General features: G+C 41.8%; 1 protein-coding gene across 2 annotated transcripts in view; it reads left to right on the top strand.

Moving 5' to 3' along the window:
* Positions 1-2,573: 2,573 nt before the first annotated feature.
* fpgs (folylpolyglutamate synthase) overlaps positions 2,574-16,342 on the top strand; it is a 58,189-nt gene continuing 44,420 nt past the window's right edge. The window contains exon 1 of one of the 2 annotated variants that reach the window (XM_061876788.1): positions 2,574-2,776. In XM_061876788.1, the coding sequence (XP_061732772.1) occupies positions 2,609-2,776 (168 nt within the window). In that variant the 5' untranslated portion in view covers positions 2,574-2,608. The remainder of the gene's footprint in view (positions 2,777-16,342) is intronic. The other variant, XM_061876787.1, reaches the window with a different exon arrangement.

Raw genomic sequence — 16,342 nt, forward strand, 5'->3', positions numbered from 1 at the left:
ATGGTTTGGATTTGACAGGACCATGCCTTAAATATAGTACATACAGTGGTGGTAAAGGTGCGTTACAGTATAATTTAGTCTTACAATATTCTGATTTGTTGATATAGTAAACATATGATCTAATGTAAAAAATAATTACTGACAACTGAATTGTATAATACATTTGAAATATATTATTAATGTGTTTATTATCAACGGGCAGATAAATATAAAAAAATATTCTTCCATCTGCTCCTTTCTGATCCTGGAAATGTATAAGAAACAAACAAAATAAAAAACTATGAAAGTGTGAACTGTACGTGGCTTGTATATATGCATTTTCATGAAAAAAACCACTTCAAAACCACTCTAAAACAACACCTCCGGGCAACTTCAACCCTTTACTAATACCCTCCTCCATTCACATCCCATCTCCCCAAATTATAAATAACCTAATGTAAATAATCAAATGTACTTCTTATGTATTTACTTGCTCTTATGCTATCTGAACTCACTATGTTCTCTGCTGGCTGTACATATCCTACTAAATAAGACCTACACTGTTTCAATGTCCATTTCTCTGTTGATGCAATTGTTGATGACTGAAGTACTGATATCAACCAAAGCTCCTCATCCCACCCCCCGGATTCTAAATAATGTAAATAATTCAATGTATATACTATGATGATTAACCTGTGTGATGACTGTATTATGCTGGTAGTATATATTTGTACCATGAATTAATTAACGTGGACCCCGACTTAAACCATTTGAAAAACTTATTCGGGTGTTAACATTTATCAATCAATCAATCAATCAATCAATCAATGTCTATTTATATAGCCCTAAATCAAGGGTGCTGTGATGAGGTGGCGACTTGTCCAGGGCTTACCCCGCCTTCCGCCCGATTGTAGCTGAGATAGGCACCAGCGCCCCCCGTGTCCCCAAAAAGGGAATAAGGGGCAGAAAATGGTTGGATGGATAAATCACAAGTGTGTCAAAGGGCTGCACAAACCACTACGACATCCTCGGAAGAACCCACATAAGGGCAAGGAAAATTCAGGAGAACTCACACCCAATGGGACGTCGGTGACAATGATGACTATGAGAACCTTGGAGAGTACCACATATGTGGGCAACCCCCCCCAACCGATACACAGGCGAGCGGTCCATCCTTGGTCCCGACGAGCGGTCCATCCTGGGTCACAACTCTGGACAGCCAGTACTTCATCCATGGCCATCAGACCGGACCCCCTCCACAAGGGAGGGGGGGACAGAGGAGAAAAAAAGAAGAAGTGGCAGATCAACTGGTCTAAAAAGGAGATCTATTTAAAGGCTAGAGTATACAAATGAGTTTTAAGGTGAGACTTAAATGCTTCTACTGAGATAGCATCTCGAACTGTTACCGGCAGGGTCAATTGTACGGAATATGTACTGAACGGTGTAATCTACTAATAAAAGTATCAATCAATCAATCAATCAATCAATCAATCAATCAATCAATCAATGATGATTATTAAATAATTTGAACAAATACAATAATATAGTTAAAATATATATTAGAACAGTTACATTTTTCTTTATTGGATGTTATATTATTGATATTAAATTAATTACGTTTTTATATTATTATTCATATTTTTATCATTTTGAAATATACCGTATGCACTTTTGTGTGCGACTCATGCAGGGATCGTGTAAGTTCAATTGTGTTTAAAAATGAAAGGTCACTTGTAGTATTTAAAGGCCTACTGAAACCCACTACTACCGACCACGCAGTCTGATAGTTTATATATCAATGATGAAATATTAACATTGCAACACATGCCAATACGGCCTTTTTAGTTTACTAAATTGCAATTTAAAATTTCCTGGGAGTTTCTTGTTGAAAAAGTCGTGTAATGATGACGTGTACACAAGACGTCACGGGCTGTTAGGAAGTATGAGCGCTGCACGCACACACAGCTAAATGTCGTCTGCTTTAACGGCATAATTATACAGTATTTTGGACATCTGTGTTGCTGAATCTTTTGCAATTTGTTCAATTAATATTGGAGGAGTCACAGTAGAAAGATGGAGTTGGGATGCTTTAGCCTTTAGCCACACAAACACATGGTGATTCCTTGTTTAAAATTCCTGGAGGTGAAACTTTACTATGGATCAGAGCGCGGCCAAGCCAACATGGATCCCTACCGAATGTCAACCAGCAGGTTTCGGTTAGAAAATTGTGGTTAAAAAGTCAGTTATTACCGGAAAAGGTAAGGTAAGGCTTTTTTTATTAGCGACCAAAAGTTATCGTGGATGTTCTCTACTAAATCCTTTCAGCAAAAATATGGCAACATCGCAAAATGATCAAGTATGACACATAGAATGGACCTGCTATCCTCGTTTAAATAAGAAAATCTAATTTCAGTAGGCATTTAAGTAATTAAACATGAAACCTAAATCCATGCTTTTATGACAAGCCAAATTACACGAAATAATGATTTTGTATTTCATTTTTCTTAAGAGTTTAAAAAAAATTTGCAGGGACGACATAAACACCATATTTGGTTGCGGCTTCCTGCCGGTGTCACCATATTTGGTTGCGGCTTCCTGCCGGTGTCACCATATTTGGTTGCAACTTCCTATGACAGGTCGGCGCGGGATGATGGTGTGCATGTCGCGCTTGTGGCAGCCGGGCTCCGTGCTCGCAGCGCGGCTCGGAAAGCGGGTTTGGTCTTGCAGCCGAGTGGGCCTTTCCGTCCAGCACTATAGCACCGAGGCAGCTCCTCACATACCGGGGATGGAGTACCAGGTGAGCATTTTTTATTTCCATACCGGCCAACTGTACGCTGCTCACGCTCGCTAGCGAGCTAGCTAGTCAAAGAAGAAGACACGTAGTAACGGCGGCTTCTAGAAACATGTTCTGCTGGACTTCAACGTGGTTGACGGGAAATGATGAAGAAGAGTGGGCGTTTGTCGGCGTTGTCAGCGCAGCTTCATGGGTTATTCTAGAAATACGACTATGCAGGAAGTCACTGCCGGGGCGTAACGATAGTTACTTAACGTTCAATTGCAAGTAGATAGCTAGTAGCATAACACGTGGTCTGCTTTTTATCATTCCCAATATGCCCCACGTTAAGTAATGGCCACATTTTACTGTTATTATCCTTGGCAAAGTTCCCCATGTCTTAAGTATGACAGACGCCATGAATTGATTAACGTAGACCCCGACTTTAACAAGTTGAAAAACTTATTCGGGTGTTACCATTTAGTGGTCAATTGTACGGAATATGTACTGTACTGTGTATCCATCCATCTATCCATCATCTTCCGCTTATCCGAGGTCGGGTCGCGGGGGCAGCAGCCTAAGCAGGGAAGCCCAGACTTCCCTATCTCCAGCCACTTCGTCTAGCTCTTCCCGGGGGATCCCGAGGCGTTCCCAGGCCAGCCGGGAGACACAGTCTTCCCAACGTGTCCTGGGTCTTCCCCGTGGCCTCCTACCAGCTGGACGTGCCCTAAACACCTCCCTAGGGAGGCGTTCGGGTGGCATCCTGACCAGATGCCCGAACCACCTCATCTGGCTCCTCTCGATGTGAAGGAGCAGCGGCTTTACTTTGAGTTCCTCCCGGATGGCAGAGCTTCTCACCCTATCTCTAAGGGAGAGCCCCGCCACCCGGCGGAGGAAACTCATTTCGGTCGCTTGTACCCGTGATCTTATCCTTTCGGTCATGACCCAAAGCTCATGACCATAGGTGAGGATGGGAACGTAGATCGACCGGTAAATTGAGAGCTTTGCCTTCCGGCTCAGCTCCTTCTTCACCACAACGGATCGATACAACGTCCGCATTACTGAAGACGCCGCACCGATCGCCTGTCGATCTCACGATCCACTCTTCCCCCACTCGTGAACAAGACTCCTAGGTACTTGAACTCCTCCACTTGGGGCAGGGTCTCCTCCCCAACCCGGAGATGGCACTCCACCCTTTTCCGGGCGAGAACCATGGACTCGGACTTGGAGGTGCTGATTCTCATTCCGGTCGCTTCACACTCGGCTGCGAACCGATCCAGTGAGAGCTGAAGATCCCGGTCAGATGAAGCCATCAGGACTACATCATCTGCAAAAAGCAGAGACCTAATCCCGTGGCCACCAAACCGGATCCCCTCAACGCCTTGGCTGCGCCTAGAAATTCTGTCCATAAAAGTTATGAACAGAATCGGTGACAAAGGACAGCCTTGGCGGAGTCCAACCCTCACTGGAAACGTGTCCGACTTACTGCCAGCAATGCGGACCAAGCTCTGACACTGATCGTACAGGGAGCGGACTGCCACAATAAGACAGTCCGGTACCCCATACTCTCTGAGCACTCCCCACAGGACTCCCCGAGGGACACGGTCGAATGCCTTCTCCAAGTCCACAAAGCACATGTAGACTGGTTGGGCAAACTCCCATGCACCCTCAAGAACCCTGCCGAGAGTATAGAGCTGGTCCACAGTTCCACGACCAGGACGAAAACCACACTGTTCCTCCTGAATCCGAGGTTCGACTATCCGGCGAAGCCTCCTCTCCAGTACACCTGAATAAACCTTACCGGGAAGGCTGAGGAGTGTGATCCCACGATAGTTGGAACACACCCTCCGGTCCCCCTTCTTAAAGAGAGGGACCACCACCCCGGTCTGCCAATCCAGAGGTACCACCCCCGATGTCCACGCGATGCTGCAGAGTCTTGTCAACCAAGACAGCCCCACAGCATCCAGAGCCTTAAGGAACTCCGGGCGGATCTCATCCACCCCCGGGGCCTTGCCGCCAAGGAGCTTTTTAACTACCTCAGCGACCTCAGCCCCAGAAATAGGAGAGTCCACTGCAGCTTCCCCAGGCACCGCTTCCTCAAAGGAAGACGTGTTGGTGGGATTGAGGAGGTCTTCGAAGTATTCCCTCCACCGATCCACAACATCCACAGTCGAAGTCAGCAGAACACCATCCGCACCATACACGGTGTTGATAGTGCACTGCTTCCCCTTCCTGAGGCGGCGTATGGTGGTCCAGAATCGCTTCGAAGCCGTCCGGAAGTCGTTTTCCATGGCTTCCCCGAACTCTTCCCATGTCCGAGTTTTTGCCTCCGCGACCGCTAAAGCTGCACACCGCTTGGCCCGTCGGTACCCGTCCACTGCCTCCGGAGTCCTATGAGCCAAAAGAACCCGATAGGACTCCTTCTTCAGCTTGACGGCATCCCTCACTGCTGGTGTCCACCAACGGGTTCTGGGATTACCGCCACGACAGGCACCAACAACCTTGCGGCCACAGCTCCAATCAGCCGCCTCGACAATAGAGGTTCGGAACATGGTCCACTCGGACTCAATGTCCCGCACCTCCCTCGTGACATGTTCAAAGTTCTCCCGGAGGTGTGAATTGAAACTCTCTCTGACAGGAGCCTCTGCCAGACGTTCCCAGCAGACCCTCACAATGCGTTTGGGCCTGCCAGGTCTGTCCGGCATCCTCCCCCACCATCGCAGCCAACTCACCACCAGGTGGTGATCGGTAGAAAGCTCCGCCCCTCTCTTCACCCGAGTGTCCAAAACATAAGGCCGCAAATCCGATGACACAACTACAAAGTCGATCATTGAACTGCGGCCTAGGGTGTCCTGGTGCCAAGTGCACATATGGACACCCTTATGTTTGAACATGGTGTTTGTTATGGACAATCCGTGACGAGCACAAAAGTCCAATAACAAAACACCACTCGGGTTTAGATCCGGGTGACCATTCTTCCCAATCACGCCTCTCCAGGTTTCACTGTCGTTGCCAACATGAGCGTTGAAGTCCCCCAGTAGGACAAGGGAATCACCTGGGGGAGCACTTTCCAGTACTCCCTCGAGTGTGCCCAAAAAGGGTGGGTATTCTGAACTGCTGTTTTGGTGCGTAAGCACAAACAACAGTCAGGACCCGTCCCCCCACCCGAAGGCGAAGGGAAGCTACCCTCTCGTCCACTGGGTTGAACTCAAACGTGCAGGCTTTGAGCCAGGGGGCAATGAGAATTGCCACCCCAGCCCGTCGCCTCTCACTGCCGGCAACGCCAGAGTGGAAGAGGGTCCAGTCCCTCTCGAGAGAACTGGTTCCAGAGCCCTTGCTGTGCGTCGAGGTGAGTCCGACTATATCCAGCCGGAACTTCTCTACCTCGCGGACTAGCTCAGGCTCCTTCCCCCCCAGTGAGGTGACGTTCCATGTCCCAAGAGCTAGCTTCTGTAGCCGAGGATCGGACCGCCAAGTGCCCTGCCTTCGGCTGCCGCCCAGCTCACAATGCACCCGACCTCTATGGCCCCTCCTATGAGTGGTGAGCCCATTGGAGGGATGACCCACGTTGCCGCTTCGGGCTGTGCCCGGCCGGGCCCCATGGGGACAGGCCCGGCACCAGGCGCTCGCCATCGTACCCCAACTCCGGGCCTGGCTCCAGAGCGGGGCCCCGGTGACCCGCGTCCGGGCGAGGGAAATCTGAGTTCATTTTGTCTGTACTGTGTAATCTACTAATAAAAGTTACAAAAAAAAATCAATTAGAATAATACATAATGTTGGATATAGAGAACATACAAACCCTTTATTTATTGAGTCAAAAATATTATAGCCCTACTGAAATGAGATTTTCTTTTTTAAACGGGGATAGCAGGTCCATTCTATGTGTCATACTTGATCATTTTGCGGTAATGCCACATTTTTGCTGATTGGATTTAGTAGAGAACATCGACGATAAAGTTTGCAACTTTCGGTCGCTAATAAAAAATCCTTGCCTTTATCGGAAATATGTGCGCGTGACGTCACTGGTTGCAGGTCTCCACACATATTCACATTGTTTATAATGGGAGCCACCAGTAGTTAGAGCAATTCGGACCGAGAAAGCGACAATATCCCCATTAATTTGAGCGAGGATGAAAGATTTGTGAATTAGGGTATTGATAGTGAAAACTAGAAGAAGAAAACGTGACGGCCCCGGGCATTGGCAGTGTGAGCGTTTCAGATGTAATTAGGCACATTTAGTAGGATAATTCTGGAAGATCCCTTATCTGCTTATTGTTTTAATAGTGTTTTAGTGAGATTTTAAAGATTGATAAGACATACCTCGAGGTCGGATGGCTGCGGTGAACACGCAGTGTCTCAGAGAGAAGCTGTGGAGCCAAGCTCACAGCTGCCTTTTTTGACAGCTGCTGCAGGATGACAAATAATCCACTGATGTCTCCGGTAAGATATATATCACAATTTCCCCATCCAAAAACATGCTGGTTGATTGATGTCTCCGGTAAGATATATATCACAATTTCCCCATCCAAAAACATGCTGGTTGACGTAGAGAAAACATGTTCGCTTGACCGCTCTGCTTCACAACAAACAAAGAAACACCGGCTGTGTCTCGATGCTAAAGACAGCTGCAATCCACTGCTTCCCACCAACAGCATTGTTCTCTATAGTCTTCATTATAAATGAACAAATTGCAAAAGATTCAGCTACACAGACGTCCAAAATACTGTGTAATTATGCGATTAAAGCAGACGACTTTTAACTGCTAGTGGTGCAGTGCTAATATTTCCAAACAGTCCGTGACGTTACGTGTCATCATTCCGCGACGTTTTCAACAAGAAACCCGCGGGAAATTTTAAAATTGCAATTTAGTAAACTAAAAAGGCCGTATTGGCATGTATTGCAATGTTAATATTTCATCATTGATTTATAAACTATCAGACTGCGTGGTTGGTAGTAAAGGGTTTCAGTAGGCCTTTAAGAAATGGCCACATTTTAATGTTTTCCTTGGCAAAGTTCCCTATGTCTTAAGTATGACAGACGCCATGAATTGATTAACGTGGACCCCGACTTAAACTGGTTGAAAAACTTATTCGGTTGTTACCATTTAGTGGTCAATTTTACGGAATATGAACTGAACTGTGCAATCTACTAATAAAAGTTACAAAAAAGATAAATTAGAATGATACATAATGTTGGATATAGAGAACATACAAAACCTTTATTTATTGAGTCAAAAATATTAAAAGCCTACTGAAATGAGATTTTCTTATTTAAACGTGGATGGCAAGTCCATTCTATGTGTCATACTTGATAATTTCGCGATATTGCCATATTTTTGCTGAAAGAATTTAGTAGAGATCATCGACGATAACTTTTGGTCGCTAATAAAAAAAGCCTTACCTTTACCGGAAGTAGCAGACGATGTGCGCGTGACGTCACTGGTTGTAGGGCTCCTCACATTGTTTATAATCATAGCCTACAGAAGCAAGAGCTATTCGGACCGAGAAAGCGCTGATTTCCCCATTTAATTTGAGCGAGGAACAAAGATTTGTGGATGAGGAAAGTTAGAGTGAAGCACTTGGGGGAGAACAAAAAAAAGGCGAGGGCAGTGAGAGCGATTCAGATGTTATTAGACATAGGATAATTCTGGAAAATCCCTTATCTGATTATTGTGTTACTAGTGTTTTAGTGAGATTATTAAGTCATACCTGAAAGTCGGAGGGGTTTGGTGACCGCCAGTGTCTCTGATGGAAGCCATAGAGGAGCCAAGGAAGTCGCAGCTGCCTTTTTGACAGCTGCTGCAGTAGGACACAAGGGCAAACGTCACAAGCACGCGTCATCATTCCGCAACGTTTTCAACAGGAAACTTCGCAGGAAATATAAAATTGCAATTTAGTAATCTAAACCGGCCGTATTGGCATGTGTTGCAATGTTAAGATTTCATCATTGATATATAAACTATCAGACTGCGTGGTCGGTAGTAGTGGGTTTCAGTAGGCCTTTAAAACCTTTAGCATATTAGTATGTGGAGTTAAATTATGGAATGGATTAAGTAAAGAAGTTAAACATTGTACTGATATGATCCAGTTTAAGAGGCTGTTCAAATTAATAGTGCTTACAAAGTACAAAGAAGAAAAATTATGAGAAACACTTTCAACCTTATTGAAAATAACATATTCTTCATCTCAGTATGATGGTAATGACTGAATTAATTACATGTTACAGAACTATTGTATTACTCATTCACGGAAGTCATTTTACTCTTTTGCTGTAAAAAGAGTCAGTAAATGAATGTATATATTTGTGGACGCTCTGACGTGGAAGGGGGTAGGATTAAATAAGCTTTGCTTCTTCCTACTCCTTTTCGGACATGACGTGATGTGAGGGGATATGAATTGACTAATGTATTGTGTTGTAAATGTGCTCATGTTCCAAATAAACTAAGAAAAGAAAAAAAAGACGTTTCAATCAATCAAACGTTGAGACTCGCCGAGTCCTCCATCGTATGTTGTGGCAAAACTTAGATTCGGTTCCACCAGTCGTGACCAAAGTGTGGCCCACGGGCCATTCGTGGCCTCTTGTTCGTTTTTTTTATTGGCTTTTGTTATATTCCTATAAAACTAAGGCAAGTGTTTAAAAATGGGGGCGTTCTATTGTTTTAACGATACCTATATTTTGTTACCTGTACTAAAATTATTTTGATACTTTTTATAAATGCAGGGGACCACATAAAATTGCATTGCCTTTATTTGAACAAAAATTCTTAGGGTACATTAAACATATGTTTATTATTGCAAGTTTGTCCTGAAATAAAATGGTGAACATATTAGATAACTTGTCTTTTAGTAGTAAGTAAACAAACAAAGGCTCCTAACTGCATACGTCAACTGACGTATGAAGTAACATATTGGGTCATTTTCCACTCTATTATTTTGTCAAAATTATTAAGGGCAAGTGAGAGACAAGCAGTAGAAAATGGATGGATGGAAGTGGTAGAAAATAAAGTATTTATCTATTTGTTCATTTACTGTTAATATCTGCTTACTAGGGATGGGTTGATGAGGCGTCATGAAGCGTTATGACACATTGCTAAACTGTATTAATACTGTGTCACTAAATACTGACATCAGCTGGACATTAAAAATCCCTAAATGCAACCAATGGACCGACTCAACTGACACTGATTAATGACCTAGTACAAGGGTCGGCAACTCAAAATGTTGAAAGAGCCATATTGGACCAAAAATACAAAAACAAATCCGTCTGGAGCCACAAAAAATTAAAAGCCATATTACATGCAGATAGTGTATCATGAGACATAAATTGAAATAAGAGGACTTAAAGGAAACTAAATGAGCTCAAATATACCAACAAATGAGGCATAATGATGCAATATGTACATATAGCTAGCGTAAATAGCATGTTAGCATCGATTAGCTTGCAGTCATGCAGTGACCAAATATGTCTGACTAGCACTCCACACAAGTCAATAACATCAACAAAACTCACCTTTGTGCATTCATGCACAGCGTTATAAGTTTGGTGGACAAAATGAGACAGAAAAAGAAGTGGCGTAAAACACGTCTTAGAAAGTCGGACAAAGTTATACATGTAAACAAACTTCGGTGAGTTCAAGGACCGCCAAAATTAGTAGGACAAAACGGCGCTCGCTAAATACTCAAATCAGTGAAGCATATTTAATATAAACAGTGTGCTTTTTAGCAATTAGGGAGGGTTGTGTCATGTTTGTCCTCCTGCCGAAACCATATTAAAACCAAAATAAATGTTTTTCTCCCCTCATCATTTCCATTTTTCATATAGTTTTGAAAAAGCTACAGAAAGCCACTAGGGCGGCGCTAAAGAGCGGCATGCGACTCCAGTGCCGCGGGTTGCCGACCCCTGACCTAGTATATACAATAATATAAGCCAAGTCATTGTATTTCATTTAGGATTATTTCATATCTTCATTTAAATAAAAATAGATTTTTATCTTTTTTAGATACAGTCAATAATTCATGTGAACATATATCAACATGGAAATCTTAGAGAATATGTTGTGAATGAGGATGCTTGTGGACTGGGAATTTTTATTTTTTTTGTACACATTTTTATTCGAAATAAACAGTTTTTCTAACATATTACATTTTAGACAATTTCTCTTCTTAGTTATTCTTTCACGGTGGAAATATTTCTTTTTGCCTGAGGCTGCTCCATGATCTCCGACGAAGATAAATTACAAATGACCAACAACAGAAGTGCACCGATTCTGTTGGCGACAGCATCTCATTGACAGATGCGCTTCCTTATAAACACAGTTTGGCAAGCAGGCGTCAGTTAGACACAGTTCGCGTATCGGTCACGTGACCGAAACAGCTCATGATCAGTCACATGACTTTCTAAAAGCGGTATGCGCACCAACACTGGGTTTTGCTCCTAATGCATCAGTGTTGCTTACTTTCTCTCTTAATAATTAAATTAAAATGTAATAATCACTTATTCTTCTGTTTGGATGCTTTACGTTAGTTTTGGATGGTACCACACATTTGGGTTTAAATCAGACACCGATTCGTTACAGGATCATACAATGGTCGTGTTCAAAGTCATGTGTCCAGGGATATGTTTTCTGAGTTTATAAACCTAAAATGCATTTTAAAAAAACCCGAAAGATGTTGTGATGACAAAAAATATCGACGTAATCATAGTAGTACCGACAGTAGATGTCAGATGTAGATCCACCAATAGTGTTTGTTTACATTTTGATGTCGGTGAGCTATGGTGTGTAGTGAAGCATGTTTAGCTATTGCTCGTCCTGCAGGGATAATAGTTGTAAGAAACATACTTTTTTTGTCACCATGGAGGCGAGGATTAGTGATTTAGAAGTAGCTAAAACACTGCACAGTGGTTGGACTTTAACCGCTAGCTTGCTAGCCATGTTTTAAAGCACCTCCTCCAGTGGGTGTTTCAGTGTTATAACTTCACTTTTATGGTTAGTTTTCAAGCCAAAATGTGTTGGGAATAAGCGGTAAAAAATGGATGGATGGATGTGTTGTTCTCCCTTTTCTGTTTACACACATTGTCTGTTTGTAAGTACTATACGAATACCGGTATACCGTACAACCTAAGGGTGTACATTCATATCTACAGCAGTTTGCACTTCATTAAGCTCAATGTTTGAATTTCTTATTAATTTGCATGCAATGTAAAATGAAAATGTTTTCTTTCCAGAAGTATTTTACTAATGCATAAGTATACATGAGTTCCTGTTGGCGAAGGATTATGGGTAATCCTCACAACAGCCGTTATCTTGTGTGTCATAACTTTATAACTGCAGCAGTTTTTCTAAATATTTTTCGCACTTTTGCTTCGACAATGTCGTCGACTTCGGGAAATTTGAAAGAGGACGTGAAAGTTTCCTGCAGACAGACGTTAGATGGGGTTTGCAAAGCCAGTTATGTACAGTAATCGAAGGATATTGGCGATAAAGATCCGTATGAGATGGGGGAAGAAATGAATGGACTGATTTGTAAATTTTGCCATGTCACGATACACGATATATATCTCGATATTTTGCCTTAGCCTTCAATTAACACTTGATACATAAAATCACAGCAGTATGAGGATTCTATGTGTCTACATTAAAACATTCTTGTTCATACTGCATTAATATAAGCTCATTTTAAACTTTCATGCAGAGAGGGAAATCACAACTAAGTCAAGTTACCAAAACTGTATTCATTAAACAGTTCCTGTGCCACAGGATTCATTCCCAGGGATTCGAATAAAGAACCAAATCTTTTTCTTTACCACAGTGGCTTCGATAACGTGAACCGTTTCTCAAAAAGGAATTCGAATCCATGAAATCGGTTCTTTTCTTATCGAACAATCAGGAGAACCGTTTTTCGAACATCCTCCCTACATACATTAGTCAAATAAGTACAGGCCAATATTGACATGAAGCCACAGACAACTGCACTCCTGAATTTCCCCAACACGGTGCAGCAATACTCAAACGCATATGAAAAACACTTTAATTATTTACCTTTCAAATACTTTTCAAGCGGGGTTAACTTTGCAAGTACTCCTTTTTTTTTTTTAAACATTTTAGGACCCCATAGTCCCTGAAACTTCACAAAACAACCATTCAGTGTCAGCCTTTTCTCAAATTCAAGGAAATACTGTACATCCATCCATCCATTTCCTACCACTTGTCTCCAGAATATTTCAAATACTGGATGTGGCAGAAAGGCGTCGCAGCCTTCATACTTGGCACAATCAGCTGTCTCGCCAACAAAGTAGTAAATGCTACCAAGTTCTTTTTTGATTTACTAAGAGAAGACGACGGAGGGGCTACCCCAAATAGTCTGCTTTTGCCAATTGCCAAAGTATTAAACATATCAGTCTAATAACTGCACAGGGATGGGCCAGAGACAAAACATATTAAGTTAGCTGGAGACTGTTTACACCAATCACATAACAATATTCCTTCATACATTTTAGCCAGCTGAACCTTGGTCTAAAAGGTACAATGCATTGAAAAAGACTGTTGAGCACAAATAAAAGCCCAAGGAATTCTACTTAAAATCTGTGTCCAGCTCTCAGGTAGGGTCACTCCTAAGTCACCCTCACAATGATACTTAATTGAATTCAGAGACTTGGGGCATAGATAAAATTGTAATTGATGCTTTTAAAATCGGAAGTGGTGTCAAACAAAGCATCAAACTGTCTTAGTCGGTAAGTTTGGAAACCTGGGAAAAGTATCATGAACAAAACTGCGGATCTGTAGCTATCTAAAAAGTGTTGATTAGGGAGTGAAAATCTATCACAAAGTAGCTGGAAAGGGGCACAATTGTTGTTAATGTACAAATCTTTAATGTTGATCCCCAGACTTGACAGGAGAAGGAGGGAATGCATGATTAGCAGTGATTGGTGCAAGACTAGAAATACTATGAAAGCCAAAATAGTGCTTGTACTGAACCGAAATTCTAATTGAGGTTTTTACAATTGGATTTTTTGTAAAAGCGTAAGTAGAAGAGTGGATGGAAGTTAACCAAAGCCCTAAAACATACTGGTTTAGTTGGGTTAGCTTCCATAAACAGCTGTAACAAAGTGGGATCAAATGCTTCATATTGCAGCCAATATTTAAAAATTCTAATGTTAGTGGCCGAGTAATAAAACTTAGTTCGGTTGCAATAATCCTCCTGACAATTTGGGTCCCTGTTAATATTGCTTACATAACCTGTTGGTCAAATGAAATCTAAACTATGCTAATTTACAAATTACCACACAGATCAAGGCACTCACACACCACCATGCTCATGTGCACTCAATGCAGTCTGTTTTTTATCGATATTTATTAAGTATGCTCATTAAAATCTGCGATGAGGTGGCGACTTGTCCAGGGTGTACCCTGCCTTCCGCCTTATTGTAGCTGAGATAGGCACCAGCGCCCCCCGCAACCCCGAAGGGAATAAGCAATAGAAAATTAATGGATGGATACTCATTAAAATATAATTTGTAGTAACTGAACATAAATCAAAACTTTTTCTGAACAATTTATTCAATTTTAATAAATTAACCGTTACATGTCTAATTAAAATATAAAGAAAAGACTTCTGACAGCACAACAGACATTAGGATGGAATCACCCTAAATTGGTTCACGGGCAAGCTGGGGCCAGATTATTGTGCGAGGCACACTTTGACTGGACCTGTATGTAAATAGAGCAGAAATAAATGAACACAAATAGATAAATCTATGGAAAACAGACATATGTATGAAAAATCACACATCTTTCACTAGAATTATTAGTGTTTTGAAAAAAACACTATCAATGTCTGGGTAGCACGTTAGTGCATTGTCAGTGCTTCTGCATCACAATAAAAATAAAAATGTGCTGGGTTTGAGTCCCCGGGCTAGGGGTCTTTCTGTGTGTAGTTTGCATGTTCTACCTGTGACTGCGTGTGTTCCCTCTGAGTACTCGGCCTTCCTGCTACTTCCAAAGATATGCACCTGGGGATAGTTTGTTTGGAAACACTAAATTGGCTCTAGTGTGTGAGTGTGAATGTCTGTGTTGGCTCTACAATGAGGTGGCACCTAGGGATGATACTCGAAACCGGTTTTCCCGGTTGTTCGATAAGAAAAGAACAGAGTCCTCGGACTCGAACCCCTTTTGGCTAACCGGTACCTGTTATCAAGACCACTATAGTAAATAAAGAGTTGGTTCTTTATTCGAACCCGTCCCGACCAGAAATGCTCCGTGAGACATCACAAGAAAGGACGTCTCGTAGCTCAGTCATTAGGCGCAGATAGCGAAAGCAGGAAAACAACAGACGGGAAAAAGCGCTCCAAGGTGTAATAAAGTTCAAAACAAAAGACATAATCCAATGAATAACTTTACTGAGAGATTTGAGCAGGGTACAAACACATGACCAACACTTTTATGACCAACGGGAAACATAGCAACCAGGTTAGCAACGCACCTCTTTTACGGCAGCTGTCGCAACGTTCTTAAAGCAACCGCAGCACATACATATATAAATACAACATATCCCCCTTTTTTAACTTTTTGTTTTTCTTTTCTTGTAAACAAAGCAAAATCACACTATATGTGTTTTCAGTCTAATTATAAATAATGCAGACGAGGGGTGTTTGCTGAGTTCTTGACGTTTACTGCCGAGTGACGACATCCAACAACACTTTTCGGGGCTACCGCGCATGTTCGTCACTCCCCTTGCATGCTGGGTAGTATAGTCGTTATATTCCCTAGCTCATAAAGAAATATTTTTAACTCAATAAAGTGTATTTCTTTTTTTAGCTTTAACTTTCATATTTTAGCATTGTAACCACATTTGCAAACAACTTTTCTCTTCATAGAATTTTCTTTCAATAAAGAAATAAAGTGCAAAAATGTCAAAGCACCATAACAAAGTTATGTCAAATAGTAGCAGAAGTGCACTTTTTGGAGAGCTGAATTATTTTCAGTTTTGTGCCCAAGGGACTGATTTTATTTAACACTATATTATTATTTATACACTTATAGTGATCACAGAGACAGGTTGTTTTTGTGTTACTGTATATATTTGTTTTTCTGAAAAATACCACTTAATATACTTTGGGTAACAACAGTCAATATTTATTTATTTTATTTTTTTAGGGGGGTAACAGTCAATATTTATGAGAATTTTTTTATATATATATATATATATATATATATATATATATATATATATATATATATATATATATATATATATAAAAATTAAAGTGACCTTTTGTTAAACCAAATATTGTTTTTTAATCCATGTACAACAACCTATCTGGACTCGATAAGAGAATCGATAAGGAATCGGTTCGATAAGAGGATTCGATAATAGGCTCGAATTCGATAATTTCTTTTCAAACATCATCCCTAGTGGCACCTTGTCCAGGGTGTTCCCTGGATTCTGCCCAAGTGCAGCTGGGATAGGCTCCAGCGGTAGAAAATGGATGGCATTATGAATGTCCGCCACAAAGTCAGTGGTGTACCCACCATTATATTATTCTAAGCAGAAAGGCCTCAGGATTCTTGTACAACGAAACTGAGGTCCTTGA

The sequence above is a fragment of the Nerophis ophidion genome, linkage group LG17, assembly GCF_033978795.1.
Source record: "Nerophis ophidion isolate RoL-2023_Sa linkage group LG17, RoL_Noph_v1.0, whole genome shotgun sequence".
Taxonomy (NCBI): domain Eukaryota; kingdom Metazoa; phylum Chordata; class Actinopteri; order Syngnathiformes; family Syngnathidae; genus Nerophis; species Nerophis ophidion.